At 38.0% G+C, this 23015-nt stretch overlaps 1 protein-coding gene and 1 pseudogene across 7 annotated transcripts in view; one reads left to right on the top strand and one right to left on the bottom strand.

The window, feature by feature from the left end:
• LOC109055255 (catenin delta-2-like) overlaps positions 1-12057 on the top strand; it is a 78314-nt gene extending 66257 nt beyond the window's left edge. For 5 of the 7 annotated variants that reach the window (XM_042774678.1, XM_042774671.1, XM_042774657.1 and 2 more), the window contains 9 exons: positions 948-1133; positions 2349-2543; positions 3080-3230; positions 4092-4314; positions 5755-5839; positions 6130-6256; positions 8339-8470; positions 8813-8889; positions 9707-12057. In XM_042774678.1, coding sequence (XP_042630612.1) covers positions 948-1133; positions 2349-2543; positions 3080-3230; positions 4092-4314; positions 5755-5839; positions 6130-6256; positions 8339-8470; positions 8813-8889; positions 9707-9952 — 1422 coding nt within the window. In that variant the 3' untranslated portion in view covers positions 9953-12057. The remainder of the gene's footprint in view (positions 1-947; positions 1134-2348; positions 2544-3079; positions 3231-4091; positions 4315-5754; positions 5840-6129; positions 6257-8338; positions 8471-8812; positions 8890-9706) is intronic. The other 2 variants (XM_042774664.1, XM_042774673.1) reach the window with 1 other exon arrangement.
• On the bottom strand, positions 10385-22931 carry LOC109055233 (annotated as a pseudogene).
• Positions 22932-23015: the final 84 nt, after the last annotated feature.

Raw genomic sequence — 23015 nt, 5'->3', positions numbered from 1 at the left:
GAATGCTCTGTGTTTGATATAAATTAAAACAAGCTACAGCTGATTTTTATGTTTCATGCTGATTTTATCTTCACTAGTCTGTTTAACTGTTTTAAAGGGATTTCTTTCTTCAGCACAACACAAAAGAAGATATTTTAAAGAATGTTGGTTACTATAGAAGACAATGGCCACCGTCAACTGTTTGGTTTCCAGCATTCTTCAAAATATTTTCATTTGTGCTCAACAGAAGAAAGAAATCCCTGGCATTTCTCATCTAAATCTAGATAAAACCATCTTGGATGCTGTAAAACTGGTCCAAACCAGTAGTTTATTTTATTTTTCCAGCAGGGACAATAGACATTGTATCAGACAGACAGTTTTGTTTTGGCTCTTCTAATTGCTTTGACCACACCAACAATGCTGTAAAACAAAACAACTGCTCTACATAGCTGCGGTCGCTTTTAAGAGCGCTTTATGGTAATTACACAGATAAAGTCATGCAGTTACACACCTCTCTATATTGAGTTTTTGTTTGATTTTCAAGGGGTCCCTGTTACTGGCATAATACTTTGTGAGAACAAGTTTGAATGAGGGAAATAAAAGAGTGTCACACTTTAATCCCTCTGAAAGCATTTACAAGATCAAAGTCGTCCTCTTTGTTTTTCCTGCCTCGCTGCTCATCACAATAGGATTAGTTCTCCAGCTCTCCACTGGAGTCCGTCCAGAGGACTAATCTAACAAGAGACTATTAAGAGTTCAGAGCACAATATTGCACAGCCTTCCCAAAGAGGACAGATTGTCTCACAAATACAAAAAGACATTTTGATATTTACTGAGTCAAATAAAGTCAAACTTCTGGAGGTGTGTTACTGTGAATTCCCATTTGAAGTGTATCCATGTTTTGCAATTTTGTAATCTGAAAACTTATTTTCCCCCAATCTTTGTGCATCAAACACGCCCCCTTCTAGACCATCGAGAACTGCGTATGCATCCTGCGGAACCTGTCGTACAGGTTGGCTGCGGAGACGTCTCAGGGGCAGCAGATGGGATCGGAGGAGCTGGACGGGGTTCTGTGCACCGATGCCAGCGGGAAGGATGCGGAGAGCTCCGGCTGCTGGGGCAAGAAGAAAAAGAAAAAGAAGAGCCACGATCAGGTGGGCCGGGGGTTTTTATCCCTGCAGCTGCTGGCAATTAGCATCACTTAGCAGCATTCACGTGCGGGTCGTCTGTGTCGTCACTCGTCCTCCTCCAGTGGATAATTACGTATTTTCCAAGCTGATTTCATTTAGTTTCTGAAAACAGATGAAGATAAGGGCATCGGGAGTGTTTGTTCAGCATTTGCATGGCATGAATAGAGAGGTAAAAGGTGGCATTACTTTGCATTGTGGCTTTTAAATAACTAAATTGTCTGAGTCATCTGTTCCTTTAACAAGGATGCAAATGCACATCTGGCTGTGTGACGGTTGAGTTTGCCCTGTCTTTTCAATTACTCTGTATCCTAAACAACTAGTGAGCTTTAACTTCAAATATTTCAATACGCAGCAAAAAAATCCATGTTATTTCCAATGAATACTATGGGATACCTTGGAGTGCCATTTAAATACTGTAGTATATGAATAATCATTCTGTACTATGGTATGATCATCAGTGCATATGCCACATTGAGCTGTTGTGCTCAAGCAGGCAAGTTTTGGTCTGGCTCATGACATTGCCGAGTCCTGTTTCCCCCTCTTCTCACCATCATTTCCTGATGGCTCTGCTCTGTGCTTATTATTAAAAGTGGCCAAAAATAAAATAGCATCTGGCACTTAACATGAACAGGGTATAGTTTGGTGTCCCATTACACATTGGCACAAATCCCATGTTTTTTGTTGTGAAACCCCCTCCGACCTCTTCAGATTTTTGGCCTGTCTCATCTCAACTGTATCTAGCAATTTAAGCCATACAACAGTGCCATAATTTTTGCTGATATTTAGTTTATTGTTGAAAAAACATAAACTACTGTTCAAAAGTTCAGTAATCAGTAAGTTTTTTTTAACAAAATTTATACTTTTATTCAGCAAAGTTGTATTAAATTTATCAATAGTGACAGCAAATTTCCATTTCAAATAACTGCTGTTCTTTTGAACTATTATTGCTTTATTGCTAGAGAATAACAAAATCACAGAATTCAGGTTTAAGAATCTCATATTTATTGCTAACAAGGTTGCAAAACCACATCGAAAATATATATAGAAAATAAACTAAATCAAGGCTGATGATTACTATTTAATGAAGGTTGAGCACCTCCTTTGTGGAATGTATTTGTGAATGATTCTTTTCTTAATAGTTACACTGTGTAATAACGCTCACTCTTTCTCTGCTTTCAGTGGGATGGTGTTGGGCCTTTCCCAGACTCTAGTGACCCTCCGAAGGGACTGCAGATGCTGTGGCACCCATCCATAGTGAAACCGTACCTCACTCTACTGTCTGAGTGCTCCAACCCGGACACGCTGGAGGGAGCGGCTGGGGCTCTACAGAACCTGGCAGCAGGTAGCTGGAAGGTAGGCCCCACCTTAAAACCTGTGAGTAACCCTGCACCCAAAAAGCCATGAACCAAACAAACTGGCTCTGGCACCAAACACCATTATGACTGGCACAAATACACATTCATACTTTAGTTTTGTCTGTTAAGGTCATGGAGTTCTACAAACAGCAAACAGATGTCTAACACAAACTTGGAGAACATAGTGAACTTTATACTGAGAACAAAGTGTCTTTCGAGTGTACACAACCAGCGTAGGATAGCTGATGGATTCAAACTTACATCTTTAAATGCATACAATGTAGAGAGCTGAATTCTCACTAGAAGTCTTGAAAGTGTAGACGGACTCAGATATTCTCTTTCAAATTTTGCAATTTTGCGCTTCAGAATCTTCTGTTGTTCTCATTTTCTGCTCATTGTTTACAGAAAGGTGAAACAAACAGCAGTGCAATAATCTAAATTCACATTTCATGCAATCTTGACATCAAAATCTCATTCCAGCGCCTCTGTTTCTGTTCAGTTGATGTATTGGTAAACATTTTGGGGGACCCTTTTGTCTGTTTCCTCTGCCTGTAGTGGTCGGTGTACATCCGTGCTGCAGTTCGGAAAGAGAAAGGACTGCCCATTCTGGTGGAGTTGCTGAGAATAGACAATGACCGGGTTGTGTGCGCTGTGGCCACAGCTCTCCGAAACATGGCCCTTGATGTCAGAAACAAGGAGCTCATAGGTAGGTTTGGGACACAGAAGTATGTTTGCCTTAAGCTAACATTTTCTCTTTGACTCCAGCAGAGCTGAATGCCGCAGAGGTACGTGTACCCTTAAATTACTTGTAAGGCAGAGGCCTTTCAAGATCTGTGAGTGTGTGTATTTGTTATGTGTGTATCAGCGAGGGCATCTGTGTAGCATTTCTAGTCAGGTATTGCAGTGAGGCCAGGTGGCATTGTTTGAAAGGCTGCTCACGACACTAACAGACTATTGATCTTTTTAATAGTTTGTGTATTCTGATGGGCCCGCTTGTCTCCATGGCAACCGCTCGCACTCTTTCAGTCTGGTCTTGGCCCTGCATGAGTTCGAAGGCGTTTGCATTTCTTTTGGAATATAGGGCAAGAGGAGCAGCATAAAACTGTACAAATGTCGAGACAGCAGCGCTCTTGGAATACTGATCCTGCGGGCTCATTTCAGATAGAGCTGTTCAAATGTCCTTTATTATTTAAGGAAATCAGTGATGAAGCAGGCAAAGCTGCAAGTGCTCATGGGAACCTTTCTTTCATGTAACTTCAATGCATACCGGTTGAAAGCAGTTTTGTAGCACAGGTCGTTACAGGGAGAATTAGCTGCCTGGTGGGAATGGGTCTTTCGTGGTCACGTTAAGTGTAATAAAGCTGCTCGGTAGTGATGTGGGTGTATCGGACGCTTTGCCATTTTCAGTTCTGGAGTTGTTGCAGCCTTGAGGTTCAGCGCACTTAAAGAGCTCTGCATGCCAATAGTAGAATCTGAATCCAAAATCTGCATCTCTGAATAGGCCTCTGGTTGTCATGCCTCCTCTCTGACTTTTCTTTTTGGTTCATCTCATTCAAACAACCCACAGGCAAGTATGCCATGAGGGATCTGGTCCATCGTCTACCGGGTGGCAACAATAACAACAGTACTGGCACCGGCGGCACCAGCAAGAGCATGTCCGATGACACCATCACAGCGATCTGCTGCACTCTGCATGAAGTCATCACCAAGAACATGGAGAACACCAAGGCTCTTCGTGACGCCGGCGGCATTGAGAAACTCATCGGCATTGCCCGCAGCAAAGGAGACAAGTTAGTATCTTAGTATTCTGTAACATGATCACAACCAATTAGAGTGTGTAGACAAATTTTACCCTGTTAGATCCCATAGAACCAGGCATATTAAACGGAAAGATTTTATATATATATATATAGGAAGGATATATATAAGGAAGAGAACGGAAAGATATATATAAGGAAGAGGACATGCTGAACCCTTCATTCAGTACTCATCTCTTATTCTATATTATTAAAAATTAAAAACTACTTAAGCAATTAAATTCCACTTTAGCAGTTATATTGCAATACTACTTTAGGAAAGCAAAACAGTGTGAAAAACAGCATTTGCCTTGAAGGAAGTCAGATTTCCTTTCAGGGGATATTAGGATGGACAGAAGTCCAGTAGCTCTGTGAGCTAGGATTTGTGAGCTATTGCACTGGATCAGTTAACTTTAAACGCATTACAAGATAATGTGTATTTTTATTAATTATATTTTATATTATATTTCTGATTCTCTTCATCAAAGTATCCTGAAAAAAGATAGATTTACTAGAATGATTTCTGAAGGATCATGTGACATGGGTGTAATGGCTTTGCCATTTGATTTGAAAGTGACGTGACATTCAGCCAAGTATGGTGACCCATACTCAGAATTCGTGCTCTGCATTTAACCATGAAGTTGTGAACACACACCGGAGCAGTGGGCAGCCATTTTATGCTGCGGCGCCCGGGGAGCAGTAGGGGCACCTAAGTCATGGTATTGAACATGCAAAACAAATTCCTGCCGGCCCGAGACTCGAACTCACAACCTTCGATGTGACATGGGTGTAATGGCTTTGCCATCACAGCAATAAATTACAAAATATATTAAAATTGAAAACAGATATTTAAAATTATAGTACATCACAGCAATAAATTACAAAATATATTAAAATTGAAAACAGATATTTAAAATTATAGTAGTATTTCAGAATATTACAGTTTACTGTATTTTTGATCAAATAAATGCAGCTATGGTGAGCATAAAATAATTCTTCCAGAAACATTTTGGAACTTTTGAACAGTAGAGTAGTATAAATAAACCAACTCATCTCCATAGCATTTGCTATAGATATTATAATATTTATGGTTCCCATTAGAGCTTATTTTGTATGTTAGAATTTATCACCATTAGAGAAATCGGTGCACAAATTTATAGTAGATTTAATTTATATAGATATTTATAGTCCACATCTACCAACCGTGTTTGTTTATAAAGCTGAGAAATTACTTTCTATAAAGTTTCTGTATTGTACCACAGGGTGTTATTTAGTTTGCAGTCTTTGCAAAAAAATTATGAAGCAATCCATTATATTAGCAGCCCCAGAAATGGATAAGAAACTGAACGTTCACATATATTGCTTATATTATATTATATTGTTGCAGATAGGGCTATGTGCTGTATTCATTTTCTCTTCTATGTTTCCCTACAGACACACACCGAAAGTGGTGAAAGCAGCGTCTCAGGTTCTCAACAGCATGTGGCAGTACAGAGATTTGCGAAGCCTCTATAAAAAGGTAATAAATTCAGAAGACCTCACTGTTCTCACTTCTATTACATTTGCACCTATATACTTTTAAATGGGCATTAATGGAGTTAGAGGCTTTTTGCTGCCAAGTGGTGAAGCTACAGCATCTACCAGCAGGTGCTAACTGGCCATTCTGACCCTTTAGTTTATTCAGTTTCAAGTGCATGAAAATCTTTTTCTTCTTCTTTCAGTGTCTGTTATATACTTGTTACCAGAAGCTTTTAATGAGTGAAGTTTCAGGATGAACAGATGATCATGCTTCTCTTAATTTTATGACAGGATGGCTATTCTCAGTATCACTTTGTTGGCTCTTCATCTACAATTGAGAGAGACAGACAACGACCTTATTCCTCCTCTCGCACTCCATCTATCTCTCCTGTGCGGACCTCGCCCAATAATCGATCAGGTGAGAGCCGCTCTACTTTCCTCCAATTTGACAACAAGTAATATCATTGACATTTCCTTTGCACTCTATCATCAACATCTTTATCTCCTCAGGAGTAGATTAGAGGAATAAAAAAGTACTTGAAATGATATAGTAAGTGGGTTGCATAAACACCCAGTGAACTAATCAGTCTGTATTATAGAATGGTTTCAGATGAGCATCAGGATGGAACAGAACACCAGGGTCTTGAAACACAGTCAACTATTAACTAACCACAATACTCAAGGTACTCAAAAAAGACATGACATTTGCCAGAGAGTGCACTAATTGAAGCATCTAAAACAAGTTGACCTCATTAATCAACTAGTCGGTTGTTGGAAAATTTGCTAACTTGTCATTCATAATGACTAAACCTAAAATAATACATTAATGGGAGATAACAAAATTTTTTTAAAAAGTGGCTTATGACGTTATGTGATCATAGAGGGAACACAGATGTCAAGATCAGGGTACTTCCTGATATTTGTCAATTTCCAACTGATGGCAACAGGATGGAGAATACAGTACTGTACTGTCAGGCAGGGTGCCCAGTGTATCCCAATTACACAGTGCTACAGAAGAGTCTGTTCTACTTAATTAACACGCTTTGTCAGACAGCAGGCACTGTCTGTTCTCTAGTTGTGTTTCAGATATCAACATTTATTTTAGTAGATTATGCTTTTAACTCATTTTTTGTTTGAATTAATAGTGCTACATCATCTCCAGTCTGTAATAAATCTTTATTCAGAATTATCATTATGTTTATTACATGTAGTCTAGAGGCAACTTGGATATAAAATGCTCATAATGTCCTCACATATCATGGGACAAACAAAGAGGGGGCATATTTACTCTACCTGCTCCTTGGGAGGGTGTGGTGGGATATTATCCCAAATGAGAATCTCACACCTTTTAATTGTGCAATTTGTAATTTCTCTGGAAAATGAAAATGAATACGTTTGCAAGTAAGATGGCTATCTAGGGCAGACTGTATACTAGCCAACAAAGTCATGCTGAAAAGAGCAAAAACACAGAATCTGTCCTCAAGAGCTGATTCATTAACATCGAGATAATTAAATGATGACACGTAAGTATCTCTTTCTGGTATAATGAAATGCTTTGTTGTAAAATAAAATTTTCTTGAATTACTGAGGACGTTATTGGGTATTTTTTCAACTGCGGGCGCTTCACTTGTATATCCCAAGGGTTTCATTAAATTTCATTTTTCTTTTTGTTATATGTAGGTCACATTAAAACTGTAAACTTGTTTATTAGTATTATATTTTGATACTTTTCAGTAGCCTTCTATCTATAAATGTAATTGTTTTACCCTTGCCCTTGTTCGACTTTGAAACTATATGAAAATACGTGTAATAATAAACAAAGAATTAAATAATTAAAAGCCATTTTTTATTTACTGGGTGAAAATTAGTGCAAGTTTACTTAAATTTTGACAGTTATGTAGTATTTTGCATTGTCAAATATCCTTTCCAACAAATGTATATATTTATAATTTAAAACATAATAAAATATAATTTTGTTAAACTTTCATTTATGTTTACATGTCTGAATGTGCATATGCTACGCCGTTATCTGTTAATGTTATATTTAGTTAATCCCCTTTATTAAGGGTTTTGTCAAGTGATACTATTCTATTAATATCTATAATTTTCTATTTAGTATCTATTAATACCTAGATCTCACTTGACACCTGACAGAAATAATATATAAAGCTTAAGCCAACCAATGCTTTTCCAAACACAAAACTGACAAGAAAAGTGAAAAACTATTGCTGATGGAACAAGAAAGAAGCCCAGACAAAACCAATCAATTAACCTGACCAATTCCATTTAGCAATTAGGAGTAGAGCACTGACACTTGTTTGCCTCAAAAGGCAACAAGAGAATTGCTTCATGGCAGTAAATGAGTTTTTTATGTAAAATAAAAGATCCCTTGATGGAATGAGATCTTATTGTACTTTCAAATGTGTCAGGATACTTTCGCCTAAACAAATAGGCTGTTTTCCCCCCTCACTCATTATTGGTTGACTTGTTGTGTTTTTAGCAAGTGCCCCCACCTCCCCTCGAGACATGATGAGCTTGAAGGAGAGGAAGACAGAATATGAGTCAACTGGAACCAATTCTGGTTACCATGGAAACAAGGGTGAGCACACCTCTAGAAAAGACGCCATGGCAGGTAAGGCCACAGTTCGGAGTTCTACAGCGCAAAGTTAAAGCTTCCACATAACCACCGCCAAATGGCTGACAGAGTCAATAATGATTTCCAGACAAACCATCAAATTTGCCATAAACAAAAGAAGTGAATTACGTGAGAGTTGTAATTAGTAAAAGTAACAGTGTAACAGGTTTATTCCACAGAAAAGTGTCTGATATCTCACCTTTTCATATTTGTTTGAAGTCTCTTACCTCAATAAAAGTCATGAACTTTAATTCATATATCTGCACACCTGTTTCATTTTCTTTACCTATAAAAAAAGTCAAAGACTCTTAGAATCTTTATAATTCACTGTCTCTGCAGCTCAAATCTCCAGTGGGACATCTACACTGTTCAGAGGTGCTTACATGTCTCCTGGTGATGACATCAAGCATAACCAGGTGAGTGCAGCACATATCACACAGAGCTGGAATGCTGGATTTTTTTTTTTAATGTGACTGTTTTAATTATTATATTATTATGAATATAATAATATTGAAATCATTATGAATATTAATATTAATATTAATATGAATGTAATATGAATTATTACAAATATATCTGCATATTATCACATTATTATCATTATTATTATATTAATATCAATTTTTTATTTTATTTCTTAATATTATTTATCTTTTTATAACTTATTGTATTTTGTCAGTTATTATACATAAAGGATACACACCTTGAAACAGGTTCCTGGGGTATTTAGAAAGATTTCAGGTTTGCTTTGTTTCTTTTTTTTTTTTTTTTTTTGGAAATTTAAAATTTAAAATATAAGGCTGTCAATGGTTAAAACAATTTTTAAAAAGGTCAATTAAGCCAATTAAACTTTTGTCTGGATGAAACTTAGAAGAAGAGAAGAATATAATTGCCATTTATTAACTCTCTGTTTTTCCACACCAAGAAGACTTTATATTAAATTAGTAAATTATATTAATCATTATGTGAAATAATCCAGTGTATTACCAGTTAAAATGAACACATTTTCTGGTTTGGTGTGGATGAAGTACTTGAGTCTTTTTAATAGCGCTGTGGGGTACCTAAGACGAAAAACAATAGTTTAGATGAAGTACCTTTTATATTACATATATTCATTGCCTTTTAACTTTATTACACGAAAAGTACTTGATTTTAAATTAGATTCTTAGTTGCTGAAATTATCGCATAACACATTTATTTCACTTCTCAAAGCAGCCCCATTGTTTTCGTCAGGTCTCCGCTCAAGGCAACCCTCCAGAGGCCTACCCTCCCTTCCAGACTCCCCCAGGAGCCAACTTCGAGGATCCATACTACGAGGACCAAGCGCTTAAACGCCCCCCACCCGCCGCTGACGGCACCATGCACCTGGGACTGAAGTCCACGGGGAACTACGTGGACTTTTATTCGGCATCCCGCCCGTACAGTGAACTCAACTACGAGACGAGCCACTACCCAGCCTCGCCGGACTCTTGGGTGTAGAGGCACAGAGGCAGGCTGGAGGCTGGCCTACGGACACCATACACAGAGACCAGCCCAGCATGTGCATGAACACAAGTAGACATCTCACACATGTAAACCTTCAGTTCGGTTCACTGCTCGCACCACAGTGGGCTGCCAGCCAGTGAGCGAGGTTAGGAAAGTGCTTGAAGAGAGAGGAATCAGGAAAGAAGTTTTACAGAAAGGACCACTTGAACTTTGGTGTTTTTCGAAGCAGTGGAGGGAATTGACATGTAAACGGGAAAGCGGAAGATCTGTGGCGCAGAGATGGGACAGTTACGTGAAGCACAAGAAAACGACGTTCGACACAAGCTAAGGAAATAGGTTTCACACATTTTTTGACATTTCTTTATGTTAAACCATGCTTTTTATGGAGTGCTTCGTTACACTCTTAGCCTTTATATCTTTTTTTGGGGGTTTCTTTTTATTATTTGCTTGTTTTTGTACCTCCTTTTTAACTTCTTAAGTCTGGTGTAAAGTACTTGTTGTATATTACAGATGTAGATACAAGGTGCATTGTGTATATTACGCAAAGACTACCGTGTCCTCCCATGTGGCTCAATATATCGTTTTATTTTCCTGTATTTTAAACGAGAGAGGAAAATACACTCACTGAACTCCAGCATCCTGTTCAATGGGTAGGAAATGCAGCAGAAAGCATATAATTCAGAAGTGTTGTTTGCTCTAATGTGCACCCCTCTTTTTTCTATGCGAGAAAACTACTTACTTAACTGACAACAGAGCATCACTGCCTGGACAGAGTTTACCACCAATAATAAGAAGATTTCCAGGCCTATCTGTACAATTTTTTTCTCTCTTTTTTCCCAACTGTACTGACATGAAGACTGGTCATTCCACAAGCCATTGAGTAATCTGTGCTTAGTTATGTGCCAAACGTGGTAATCCCTGAACTAAGAGGTGCTGTAGAGCTGCTGTTGGATTTATGTTTAACGACAAGTCACTGGTTCTATCGACTCCCGTTTGTAAATGCTTTTTTTAAAAACAATGTGTTTCGACAGCATTCACACTGTAACAAGAAAAGGAGGGACATGGTCTTTGACAGCTACTTCCCCTCCAAAGATGTACAATTCGTTGACGCTGTGTTGTAAAATAGACATTTGCAAAATCTGCTTTTTTTTCTTCCAGAAAATCAGTGGTTCTTAAGCTCATCGTAGACAGATCTGTCAATAGAGTATGGATATATATTATATAAATGCAAAATATATATATACTTTTTATGTGCAGATGTGGATGTCACCTAACGCAGAAACATTGCAAGGAAAAAATGCTAGTTAAAAAAAGCATAGGGGTTTTTTGTTCACCTTAATTTCTAATCCAGATGTTGACATCCTATTGTCATGTTGTTGCTGTGTAAAACAGGCGAGACCAGGGCTTAGTGAGGGCTGATGTGATGAAGCTACTAATATTGACTTGAAAAGGTGCTAAAACAATGCTTTAACACCTTTTGGCCTGCATTACTACCTTTTATTAATGCGTTTTGAATGTGTTTCATGTCCTTAGTAAAATGGATGCCACTGAAATAAATGGCTTTGATTCCTACACAACGTATGCTCTAGAAGAAGAGCTGTGCGTATAGACACACCTCTTGACTGTCATAATTTTTTTTTTTTTTTTTTTTTTCTCTATTTGCCTATATCTTATCTCAGGTCATCTTATTGCAGGAGAAGATGGGTAAACATTCCTCTATTGACTGAACGGAGAACAAAAAAAATGACAATACCCTATCTTTTTTGTGTGATTTTCAAACCTTAAACATCAAGTCTGTCAGATTTCAGGAAGGTATGAAGCAAGCCCTGGTCTTCCCTTCATGTCATTTTACACTTAGAGGTAATTGTCAGATGCAAGGATTCAGGATGATCCCCAAATCGCATATCTTCAGCACCATCGATAGTGAACGTATGAGAACAACTAAAATATCTGTGAAAAAAAGTAGACATATCAGACAACTTGTATTGAAAATGTAAGTACAACTTTTTTTTTCTTCTGTTGCTAGACAAAGTGTTTGAGAGAATTGTGAACCTTTTTAATGCCAGGTTGCAACTGCTATATAAACTAATGGAGAATCACTGTTCTGTGATTTATTTTGTTCTGTGTCTGAGTCATTTCTTCCTTTATTGGGGTTTCCTTTGGATGAAGCTGACATTGGTTTGCATTTTACCACCAGATTTGGTTTCAAATAATATATATCCACATTAGCCTATACATCCACATATTAAAAAAGATGTTTTTTAACACTTTAACATCACTGTTTTCCCCCCATGTATTTTGTTTCGATTTAGTCAACTGCATTCATTGTGTTCCAGACATCAGCACTAACAGATTTCTGTTAGCTTGCACTGGCATGAGTTTTCAATTCGTTGTATTTTTGATGGAATTCCTAGATAGCTATCAGAGGCCAGGCAGGCAAGCTGCGAGCTCCTGTTAGGGTTTCATCACTACTGTTTTATTACCATTTTCCCACAGAGAGAAATTTTGACATTGACAGGCTATGTACTTCTCACTTTGTCCTGAAAACCAGTCTGCAGTATAAATACGTGTGGCAGGCGCTAACAAAAACCCGTGCCTGCAGCTCTGAAACATAGGCCCTCCACCAATCTCATCAATTTCAGTCTCATCAGTGCTGTAAGAGAGTATTAATGCATGCAGTCAGTTTGATGCAAAGAAATGTGGTGATGGTGTGATGTGAATTTTGTTTTTGTTTTGTTTTTATTGATAATATAAGCGCGTACGATACATTTCAAAATGCATTCTGAGAGCAGATATGGCCACATGTCTGGATTGTGTATTTTGGGAACATGAGCCTTATCGCAACTGACTAGATGTAATACTGACCCCTACTGGACTACCCATTTCATTCTGCATTGCTGGTGCAGATCGATGCAACCATTATAAACTGCTTTGTTATTAAAGGATTTCAATACACTGTTCATTTGACATCTGTATGGTTGATATATGTCTAATTTATCCAAAGTAGATTTCAAGTCTAAACCTATTTAGACATTATGACACCTAATTCAACACCCACTTTGAACATGAGTAAACTGCCTGATCGGTTCAGAGCGCATTTTGCGCATGCGCGCCATATTTGTTTAAGGGTGCTTTCACACTTGGTTCGATTATTTGGTCCGAACCCGAGTTTTAAAAAAGTGGTGAGAGCAATGCTACGCATTTTGCCGCCATCTCCTGCGCATTCGTTACTAAGCAACGAGGTAGACAGCTGCTGATGTGGGAGGGGGGAGCAAACTCAAACTCGGGTTCAGACCACTGATCTATAATATAGAACATAAAAACATATGTATATGTCATATATAGATCAGTGGTTCAGACCAGATAAAGCACCCTAGATACGCATAGTCAAAGAAAACGGCTCTCTTTCGAAAAAATAAAAAAAAAGTGTTTGATGAAGCCTTGTGCATTATGGTGCTTGATATTTCAATTTGTATATTAGCTATATTTACTTTTCATTCATATCTGGTTTGAAGCGCAAATAGTTTTACCGCAAATCGTATAGTTACCTATGATATGACAGGTAATAAATCTGAAGTAACACTTACAGGAAATATTTTCTGTGTGACCTGAATATTGTAGGATGCCAACAAAACAAGCAAAGTTTTGTAACGCAGTCTCAATAATAGGTACACTGGATTAATAACCTTCAAAGAGATAAGGTAAGATAAGAGAAGAGAACATGTCAAGACCAAATATAGTATTTCATAGTGATGAAACTCCTTCATTGTTATGTTTAATGTTTTAGCAGCTTTTTTATATAAGACGCTCTGTTAAAAATTAAGAGAGTAATATAAAAAAATCAAATTTAGTATGCATAAAATTTTTATGACACGGCTTGAGATAATGAAACTATGCATTAAATATTAGTTGTTTCTATAAATTAGAACCATTACAAGTTAAAATAATATATCAGTAAAAGCAAATATTATATCTACAGTCCATAGCAGTCTAAAAGAGTAGTGTACGATGAGTATTCCTGACCCTCACACTGACCACAAGCCTTCACAGTGGAAAACTTCCTTAAAAACCACATCACTTTTTCCGACCTGCAGGCAGTCTCAACCTTTCCATGCGTTCAGCTTTCTTCTTCTCCTCCTTTAGAGCTTTGTACTTCCATTTAGGGATCTGTATGTGTGATGAGTCTTTTGAAGTTCTGCGTGGCGGCCGCTCCGGGATGTACATGGGAGGAGGTGCTTTGCATAGCATGACTTTAGGAACCACAATCCCAGGACGGACGCTGTTCCTGCGCATCATGTGAAGTGGCAGCAGGCTGCTTCTCCTCAGGGCCATGGTGGAGGCCATTGCGACACTGTGCAGTAACTGTGGCTGCAGACTGGCGCGCCGCTCCTGCTTCTTTGGCACCAGCAGCACCCTTGAGTTCTGGAAGAGGCGCTTGTAGTTGTTGAGGCGCTCTGGCCCAAGGTTCTTCAGCTCAGCCAGACGCTGTCTACGAAGGATGTCCTGGACAGCAGGGCGACGTTTTCCTACACACGGAGGGCTGCCCGGGCACACGGTGTGGCAGGCGGTGGCTATGAACGGGCTGGCCAGCGCTGTGGTCATGCGCACCATGTAGTCCATGACGCCTTCATCCAAAGGGTTGGTTTTCATGCTGATGGTAAACAAGTTACAGACGCACTCAGAGAACTTTCTCCAGCAGGACTTGGGCTCCTTTGAACGAGCCACCAGTTTGCTTAGCATAGGCCACTCCATGGGGTAAGAGTTACAGAACTGTTCGGCACATGGCTGTTCCATCAGTCGGGCCATCAGGTTGGCGGTCTCATAGCGGCCCGTGAACAGGGCCCATTCACGTGGAGTCAGCTTACGGCCTAAGTCCCTTGCTTCAATGTCTCCTCCTGCATAAGGAAAAACATCAGACAATAGGTCTTGTGAGGGAAAATTAATGCCCACATTAAGGAACAAAATGGAAGCTTATTATGTATGCTTGAACTAAATTAGGAACCCATATGAATTTTTTATGTGATGATACTGTACCTGTCATCATGAGAGACCGTACGCATTCAGCTCGACCCTGCATGGCTGCTTTCATCATCGCAGTGAAGCCATGGCAGTTCCTGCAGTTAATGTCAAGCCCGGGAAAATAGTTCAGCAGGTAGTTGGTAATCATACTGTGGCCTATAATTCAGAAGAACATTTATGCATTTATGCATTTCCTTGAGAATCGAACCCATGATCTCCGTGCTCCACTGTTTGAGCTTCAGAAATACAGATGCAATATAAACACACCCATTACAAGCATTTAAACTGCCAGCCCATGCAAAGTTACTGCCACAATGGGTTGTGAGGGCGTTTCTATTAAGCTTTTGTAGTGTCTTTGTATGGGGTTGCTAGGGTGTTCTGGGTGGTTGCTAGGTGTCTGCTTCTAACACAAGTTTATGATGTTCTATTCCCTATACATGGTATGCATGTTCCTGAGGAGAAAAACATCTATGTTTGGTCCTTTGAATAGTTGTTACATATCTCTCCTGAACAATCATAATTTGATGTGTGATTTTGTAACAAACTGCTGAAGTTTAATACTTCAATTTTGGAGTATGTTCAAATCCTTAAATCTGGCATGAAATTAAAATTCACTCTCTCTATTTTCATAATGCTTTTTTTTGGCAATTTTTCTGAACGGTTAATCTATGCATGTGTTTCTTTTCTTTTTATACCTTGTCATTTTTCATCAAAATTATTATGCAATCATTTAGTCCCTTTCTTACAATTTACAATATCTGCCTCCTGTCTGAACCAAGACGTCACCTTAATTTATTTTCCTTTTCAATAATCAAATATTAATAATCAAAAGCAAAAAAGACCTTTAACACTAGATTGCTCTATTCTTTTTCTACTCTATCTGTTTTCTTTTTTTATATATATATATTATTTAAAAAGCCGTTGCTATGTGTACTGCGTTAAGCTAAATGAGACTTGTTATAGCACTTATATATCATTGCTCTTTTGTTGATTTTGATTGCTTCCATTATCCTCATTTGTAAGTCGCTTTGGATAAAAGTGTCTGCTAAATGACTAAATGTAAATGTAAATGTAATTATTTTCACTTAGGGATATATGTCCCAATACTGAAGAAAATATTTGTTGCTACTTCTGTTTCATCACAACTAAGCCTAAGTATGATAAAGGACAATATATTGGCTCTTGTTTCATAGAACAGCTAAAATGAAGGCCCAGGGGGATCTAATGGGAGTTGCTGATTGTAATTTTATTGCCTTTGATAGCTGAATTGCATCACTTCCCTTACCTGCTTGTGCAGCAGTCATGAGAGCTGTATTCCCTTCTTTATCTTGCCAGTTCACATCCACATATGGACACTGAGAAAGTGCAATGACCACATCCACGTAGCCCTGGTAACACGCCACTATCAGACCCGTCTGTTGAGCAGTGGAGAGGAAAAATATGAATCATCTCAAGTCATTTTCCTGGATGTCCATCATTACTGCTGAAGAAAGTGTTTAACGTGCAAACTGCAGAGGCATTTAAGTGGTTGAACCCTACTATATAGCCATTCATTTAAGGGTAGGGGGTTGTTGGAGGGTGAGTTTCCACATCCATCTCTGGAGAGACTCTGAGGGTAGGAGAGACCTGGGTTGAGTGGCCTTATTTATGAGGCTGATGAGCTCATTATCTTCAGAATAAATGCAGAAGCATATTTAGACTGGTAAGTGTAGCCCATAGTTAGTCCCTACTATCACTACTGCATATTTCTATGGACTTACAGGTGAAGTGAGACATTCTAAAATACAATTCCAAATAAAATAAAAATGAACAAATTGTCTATTTATACTAATTGCAAATAACCCTTTACGAAAATAAATGATTCCTCCCGAGTTAAAATATATGCACACTTCCATATTTTATAGACTAGTGTGCAAAAAGCATTGAGTGTGCAACAGTGCCTCCCCATGTTTGCAGGGGGCTTGCATCTGGAAGTATTTTTGGTAACACTTTAGTTTAGGGACAAATTCTCACTATTAATAGTTGCTTATTAGCATACCTATTACTAGCATATTGGTTGTTTATTAGTACTTTTGAAGCACAGTCGTAGCCTAATGGTTAGAGAGTTTGACTCCTAACCCTAAGGTTGAGGGTTTGAGTCTCGGGCTGGCAATACCACGACTGAGGTGCCCTTGAGAAAGACACCAAACCCCCAACTGCTCCCCGGGCGCCGCAGCATAAATGGCTGCCCACTGCTCCAGGTGTGTGTTCACTGCTGTGTGTGTGAGTACTTGGATGGGTTAAATGCAGAGCACAAATTCTGAGTATGGGTCACCATACTTGGCTGTATGTCATTGTCACTCATATTAATGCCTTATTCTGCACAACCATATTTTAGATCCCTTAATTGTACCCCATACCTCAATTTAACAACTACCTTTCTTACTATTAATAATTATTACTAATGGATTATGTAGTTTTTCACCAAGAATTCCTCTCACGTACACACACACAAAAGGTGTATGTATATATATATATATATATATATATATATATATATATATATATATATATATATATGTATACACACACACACACACACGTTGAAATATTGTGAGTTGATGGCATGAACAGAAGCATATAACTTCAAATACTGTCTTTATAGGTTTATAAATTATTGTTAAAAATCAGCCTTTGGAGAAAATGAATGGGATGTTTACTTCAAGGACACCACCGTCAACAATTACAGTAGCCAGGTAACATGACAATTCCCACATGTTGGCTATTTGAATTTTATTACTATACAAATTCTTGTTTGTAAATCATATGAACAGGGAGAAGTAAATAATTTAATCAAAGCACTACATACTCTGATAATACACCATTTTAGATGCAGCAATTGTTTCTAGCAGGTTTCCTGAACTATCCTTTCATTTTCCATTGGTTGTACATGTGATGATAACCCCACCTTCAAACTCATACCATTAGTTAAACCAGTGTATGTTTTTTGTGTGTGTGTGTGTGTGTGTGTGTGTGTGTGTGTGTGTGTGTGTGTGTGTGTGTGTGTGTGAGTGTGTGTCACTCAAACAAACAATGTTTTGAAATTGCCACAGTGTTTACATGTTTGAGCGAAATCTAGTTAATGACATTGTTTTGCATAATAAGTATTAAGAAAGTATTTTAACATTAAAAATGTCATTTAGACTCTTAATGTTCCTGTATCTAATTACATTAAAATGAAAGATAAAAATATTCTTTGCAATGTCTAACAATCAAGCATAACAAACTATACAGCTGTACAGTCATAGACAAATGCAGTGTAAACAAAGAGAGGCCCGCTCTCCGAGTGTACTGTAGTACCATATGTTAAATCTCAAAACAATTCAGCAAATCTAAAAGGCACAGATGAGTGAGGGTTATGAGGGAATAAAATCAAATGTATGAGGTCAGAGGCATTACTTGAATAGTGCAGAGCAGTTCCGTTTTCTTGTGTGTCTCCAGATTGTGAGTGATTATAGAGCACTGCAGGCAGATGGTAAGCCCCATAAAGACTATTAGCTAAGATTTAGTATGGAGTTCCCTCTGGGCTCAGAGCGCCTGTCTACTGGCATTTATGGTTCTTAACTCCAGAATATCAAGAAACTGAATATGATTATTGCTATAATGCAATCGATGTGCAGCTAATTTAGGACATGTTGTCTGTCTTCTCTTAGTCACAGAGGCTCCCTTGCAAATATTAATGTTTTTTATTTTATTTATCACTTTTTAAATATATAAAGGGTATTACAGGCCAACAGCCAGTACTATATGAGATGTAGCAATTTGTACCTAGTGGTTGATCCCAATGACACTTCATAGGGATTGCATCAGGTTACACAACACAGTCTCACAGGGAAGCGAAATGTCACGCTGTTGTGTAATGATTGTAAAGGAAAGCCTTTCTAACCTCCTAAAGCTCCCCCTCCCGGGATCAACAGGAGTTCATCAGTGAAGATGCATACAAACTTCAAGGTGAAATCTAAAACTTTAAGCTATCGGATGCGAGACTGATAAACAGGATCATTAAATATTATCTCTTAATGGTGCTGTTTAACTGTGATGCACATATAATTTCCCCTATGCTAATGGCAGAAGAATAAGATTTGTATTAAACAAATGATCAGGGCTTGTGTTAGTTAGGAGACATTTACATGCAAATGGGTTGTAGAGTCTTAAAGGACAACTACATGTCTTTTACTGTCAGGTGACCTTCAGCTTTGTATAAAACAACAGAAATATCTTTATAAACAAAAGTAACAATTAAAACAGGCACAAAAAAGTGAGACATAGACCAAGTGTACAGTCTTAGAGTGGCATTCAACATTGATGAATAGTTAAATAAGATGTTTATTAACAAATTCAATGCTTGTACCAGGCACCAAATCTTTTTCAATACCGGCATGGTCTCAGTAAATGCAGAGGCACAAAGGAGGGAGGCAATAGGTGATGCTTCATTTATTATAGCTCTTTTTTCAGCAAGACAGACACGTTTAGCAGTAGTCAATGTAATTTGAGTTCAAATGATTCATTGAGGAAGGAAGTCATATCAATTCTCACATATAATTTAGCATGACAATGGGTGGCGGATTCAAATTTAGGTTTTATGGCCTGCAGCCAGACTCCTTTGAGTGGAATTACTCTTACATTATAAGTTCTGCATTTCATGAACAAATTAGGGTTTCTCCCCTCATATGACATCCAGAAAAAAAAAATCCCTGTCTAGGCAGAGCCCTGCAGTATTTTGACATCTTCGAGAGCCTTTTAAAAGCTCAGGCATGATTACGATCTGATTGGGCTACATCTCAGACTGCAATCCAAACTCCCATCTGTTCCAGGGCTTAGCTGACTGGGTGCAGACCCATGAGATGTCGGCTGGAGATCACAGTGTCACAACACAACTGGACGTCATGTCAAGACAAATATTTGACTTAGAAATGTCTTGAATCTTTTGTGTGTGTGTATAATTCAGCCAATAAATATAACTTTAAATTTATCTTAAATACATATCATATATTAATATATAGTTTTAGAATTTAAATTTATGGTTTCAGTTTTCTTTTTCACTTTAGTTGTAGTAAATTTAAATTATTCTATTTAGCTTTAATTAATATCGATTTCAGTTTTAGGTGTAGTAATTTTAGTACTTCAACATTTGTCAAACATTTTTTATCAAGTGATTATTTAATTAATTTGTATCTTTATTTCAATTAACAAAAACAATTTTTAATAGTTTTGGTTTTAGATAACAACATTAACACTGGACTAGGGGTTTCAAACTTTTTGATGCCACAGAATGTGATGAGTCCCTTGAGAGGGACCCTTTTCCTAAAATATAAAGGCCACTGCACTGTATATTTTAATGTATGAAGTCAAAAACTGGGGAAAACAAATACAATATATATTAAGTGTTTAATCTCATGAAAGCACAAGGAATACAATATAATGTGAAATTCTTTAGTTTGTATTTATATTCTGTATTCATTATTTTATTTTTTCTTTGAACTTTTCCACAGGCCCCTTAGTACCAGCTTGCAGGCCCCTGGACAGCAGTTTGTAAACTACTGGACTTGATGACCATTCCATTTACATATATTGACTACATGGTGGGTGTTGTCAATGAAAACATCACTACTGTATAATATTTATAGACCCAACACAATTCCATCATGTGTCAAGAGGGCACATGTTTTGCTTAAAGTTGCATCCAAGCCAGATTTCTTTCTTTAGACTGTGCTTTTAATGTCATATTTATGTACACATGAAAGTCTCAGCCTCACTTCAGCACAATGTTGATTTTTATGGAGGATGGAGACAGCCTCAGCGCATGAGCTCATTCCCTGAGGAGCACTGCGTGGATCATGCATGCTTAAAGACTCTTTGATATGATAATAGCCTTGCATAAACATGACACTGTTATCACCCACATTGTCATAATTGTAAGTTTCTCAGAGCTAAGGGTAGTGAAAGGCCTTTTGCCAGTCAAGAATGGTATACTCTTTAAAGAGGTTGTATATCTCAACCTAATATGCAGAGAACTTTAAGTAAGCCATTTGTAGCTCTAGACTTTGACTTCCTACACTGAGCATCCAAACTAACAGCACTGATTCAACCAATGGTGTGAGTTTGGGGGTGGGACTTTCTATTTGTCTGTCTAATGGCAGGGTTTGGGAAATCGGTTTAAAAAATAATCATTTTTTCACAACTGTAGCAAAACTTACTCTGTTATTTTTGTCCACCTCTCGTACCTCCTCCTCCGTCACACCTTGCCTTATCATGATTTTGACGATGATGGCGTTGTTGGTGCAGCATGCTTTGAAGAAGCTGATTGGCTCGGGGCTCTCAGGATTCTGACATTTTTCAAAGTTGAGCGAATCATCAGGTAATCATAAGAAACAATCCTACACAAATCTCTTAGCACCTAAAAGTCCAAAAAATCAAAACCCCTCAAAACACTTGGTAGACCACCACAACAACACAACAATCATAAAGATGGTGGTCTTCATCACCTGCATAATAAGATTCCTCTGTTGGTACCACATAAGTGGAGCTCTGTATCGAGGACTCTTCATTGTTCCAGCCACTCTCTCGGTTTTGGCCGGTGCCATGTTGGTGATCTTTGACAAGAAGTACACCTCCTGCAACACCATTCTCAGTTATTAGCACCATTTAACTGTCCAACAGGTGGAACACAAAAGCAAAAACCACGTCGGATCCAGAATGAGACTGTCACATAATAAACACCAGTTCTTGATGGTATGAAGAGAAGAAAGCCACTGGAACCAGAAAATCAAAGATCTTTTAGATACACCTTTTCCATATCATATCCTCTGCTCTTCAATAACCGGTTTTAGTCAAGTCCAGCCTTGGTTTCTGATTATCACATACATACCCAAGCCTCGTTTTTTTTTAACCTAAACTATCCCATTTTTTCTTCACTTGACCTGCTCTGTGATCCAATCTGTCTCTTGTTGGAGAATTCACCAATATTTCAAAGTGAGGATGCAAATGCTCTGACTGGAATGGGCACTGTTTTGAGAGAAGCCTCCTAATCTCCTTAGTCTCTTTCTCTATCTCTCTCTCTCTCTATTCTTCCCTCCCCTTTCAGAGTTACATGTGCTGAACAGTAATCTTACTGTCCGGGGAATCAATGCATTATATTTCCCAACTCGTGCAACACAAATTTGCATCCAAGAATGACCATAACAGCACTCAACATAGCTGATGCTTGTTTATCCACTGAGGACTTTTGTACCCAAGTTGTACTGTTGTGCACCAATATTATTCTTATCGCTTCTATTTTTAGCCGACTTTGATACTCACATGCACATCTACAGTGACTTTCCACACTTTGATAGCCTGTATTTGACCGTGATCTAGTGCTGGCTTCACAAGCCACTGGATTAGTGGAAGGTTAATTGGATGCAGCAGAAATAACATGCTGCTGTGGATAAGCTGTTCTCTCATTTGTGTTCTTAAAAAACAACAGCAAACATACCTACACATAATGTCACTTTCAGTGTTTTTGGCCATGCTAAGCCTGATGATCCACAGGTCAACTTTTTGAGCAATGTTGCCGCCAATGGGCAACCAGATGAGACACAGGGCCCACGACCGATCTGAAGTATCCAGACAGACATTTGTTATCCAATCTCAATGTGAAAGTGCTTAAACAACATTGCTCAAAAAAAAAGTTGCCCCGTGTATCATCAGCCTAAGACTGCTGCTTTCTAACTACACTCCATATGTGGCTTTGAGATGATGTATAAAGGCACGTTCTGTCCTGATATTTCTCATTTTCTAGAGAATACAAGTTGAATCATTGAGAAATACGGAAACAATTTACATTTCAAATAAAAACAGGAACATAAAACATTCATATCTGTTATTTTAGTATTATTTATATATGATTATAGTATTTATGAATATTTTGAAAGAGTTTTTATTTGAATTTTAGATTGCTTTTGTAATGTAAGTTCTTGTAACTTTTGTAAGTTCTTCATCTATTTTGTTTATGTTAATT

Source organism: Cyprinus carpio, chromosome A2, assembly GCF_018340385.1.
Source record: "Cyprinus carpio isolate SPL01 chromosome A2, ASM1834038v1, whole genome shotgun sequence".
Lineage (NCBI taxonomy): Eukaryota > Metazoa > Chordata > Actinopteri > Cypriniformes > Cyprinidae > Cyprinus > Cyprinus carpio.
Note: the sequence above shows the minus strand (reverse complement) of the source record. Positions and strands in the feature narration are given on the sequence as shown.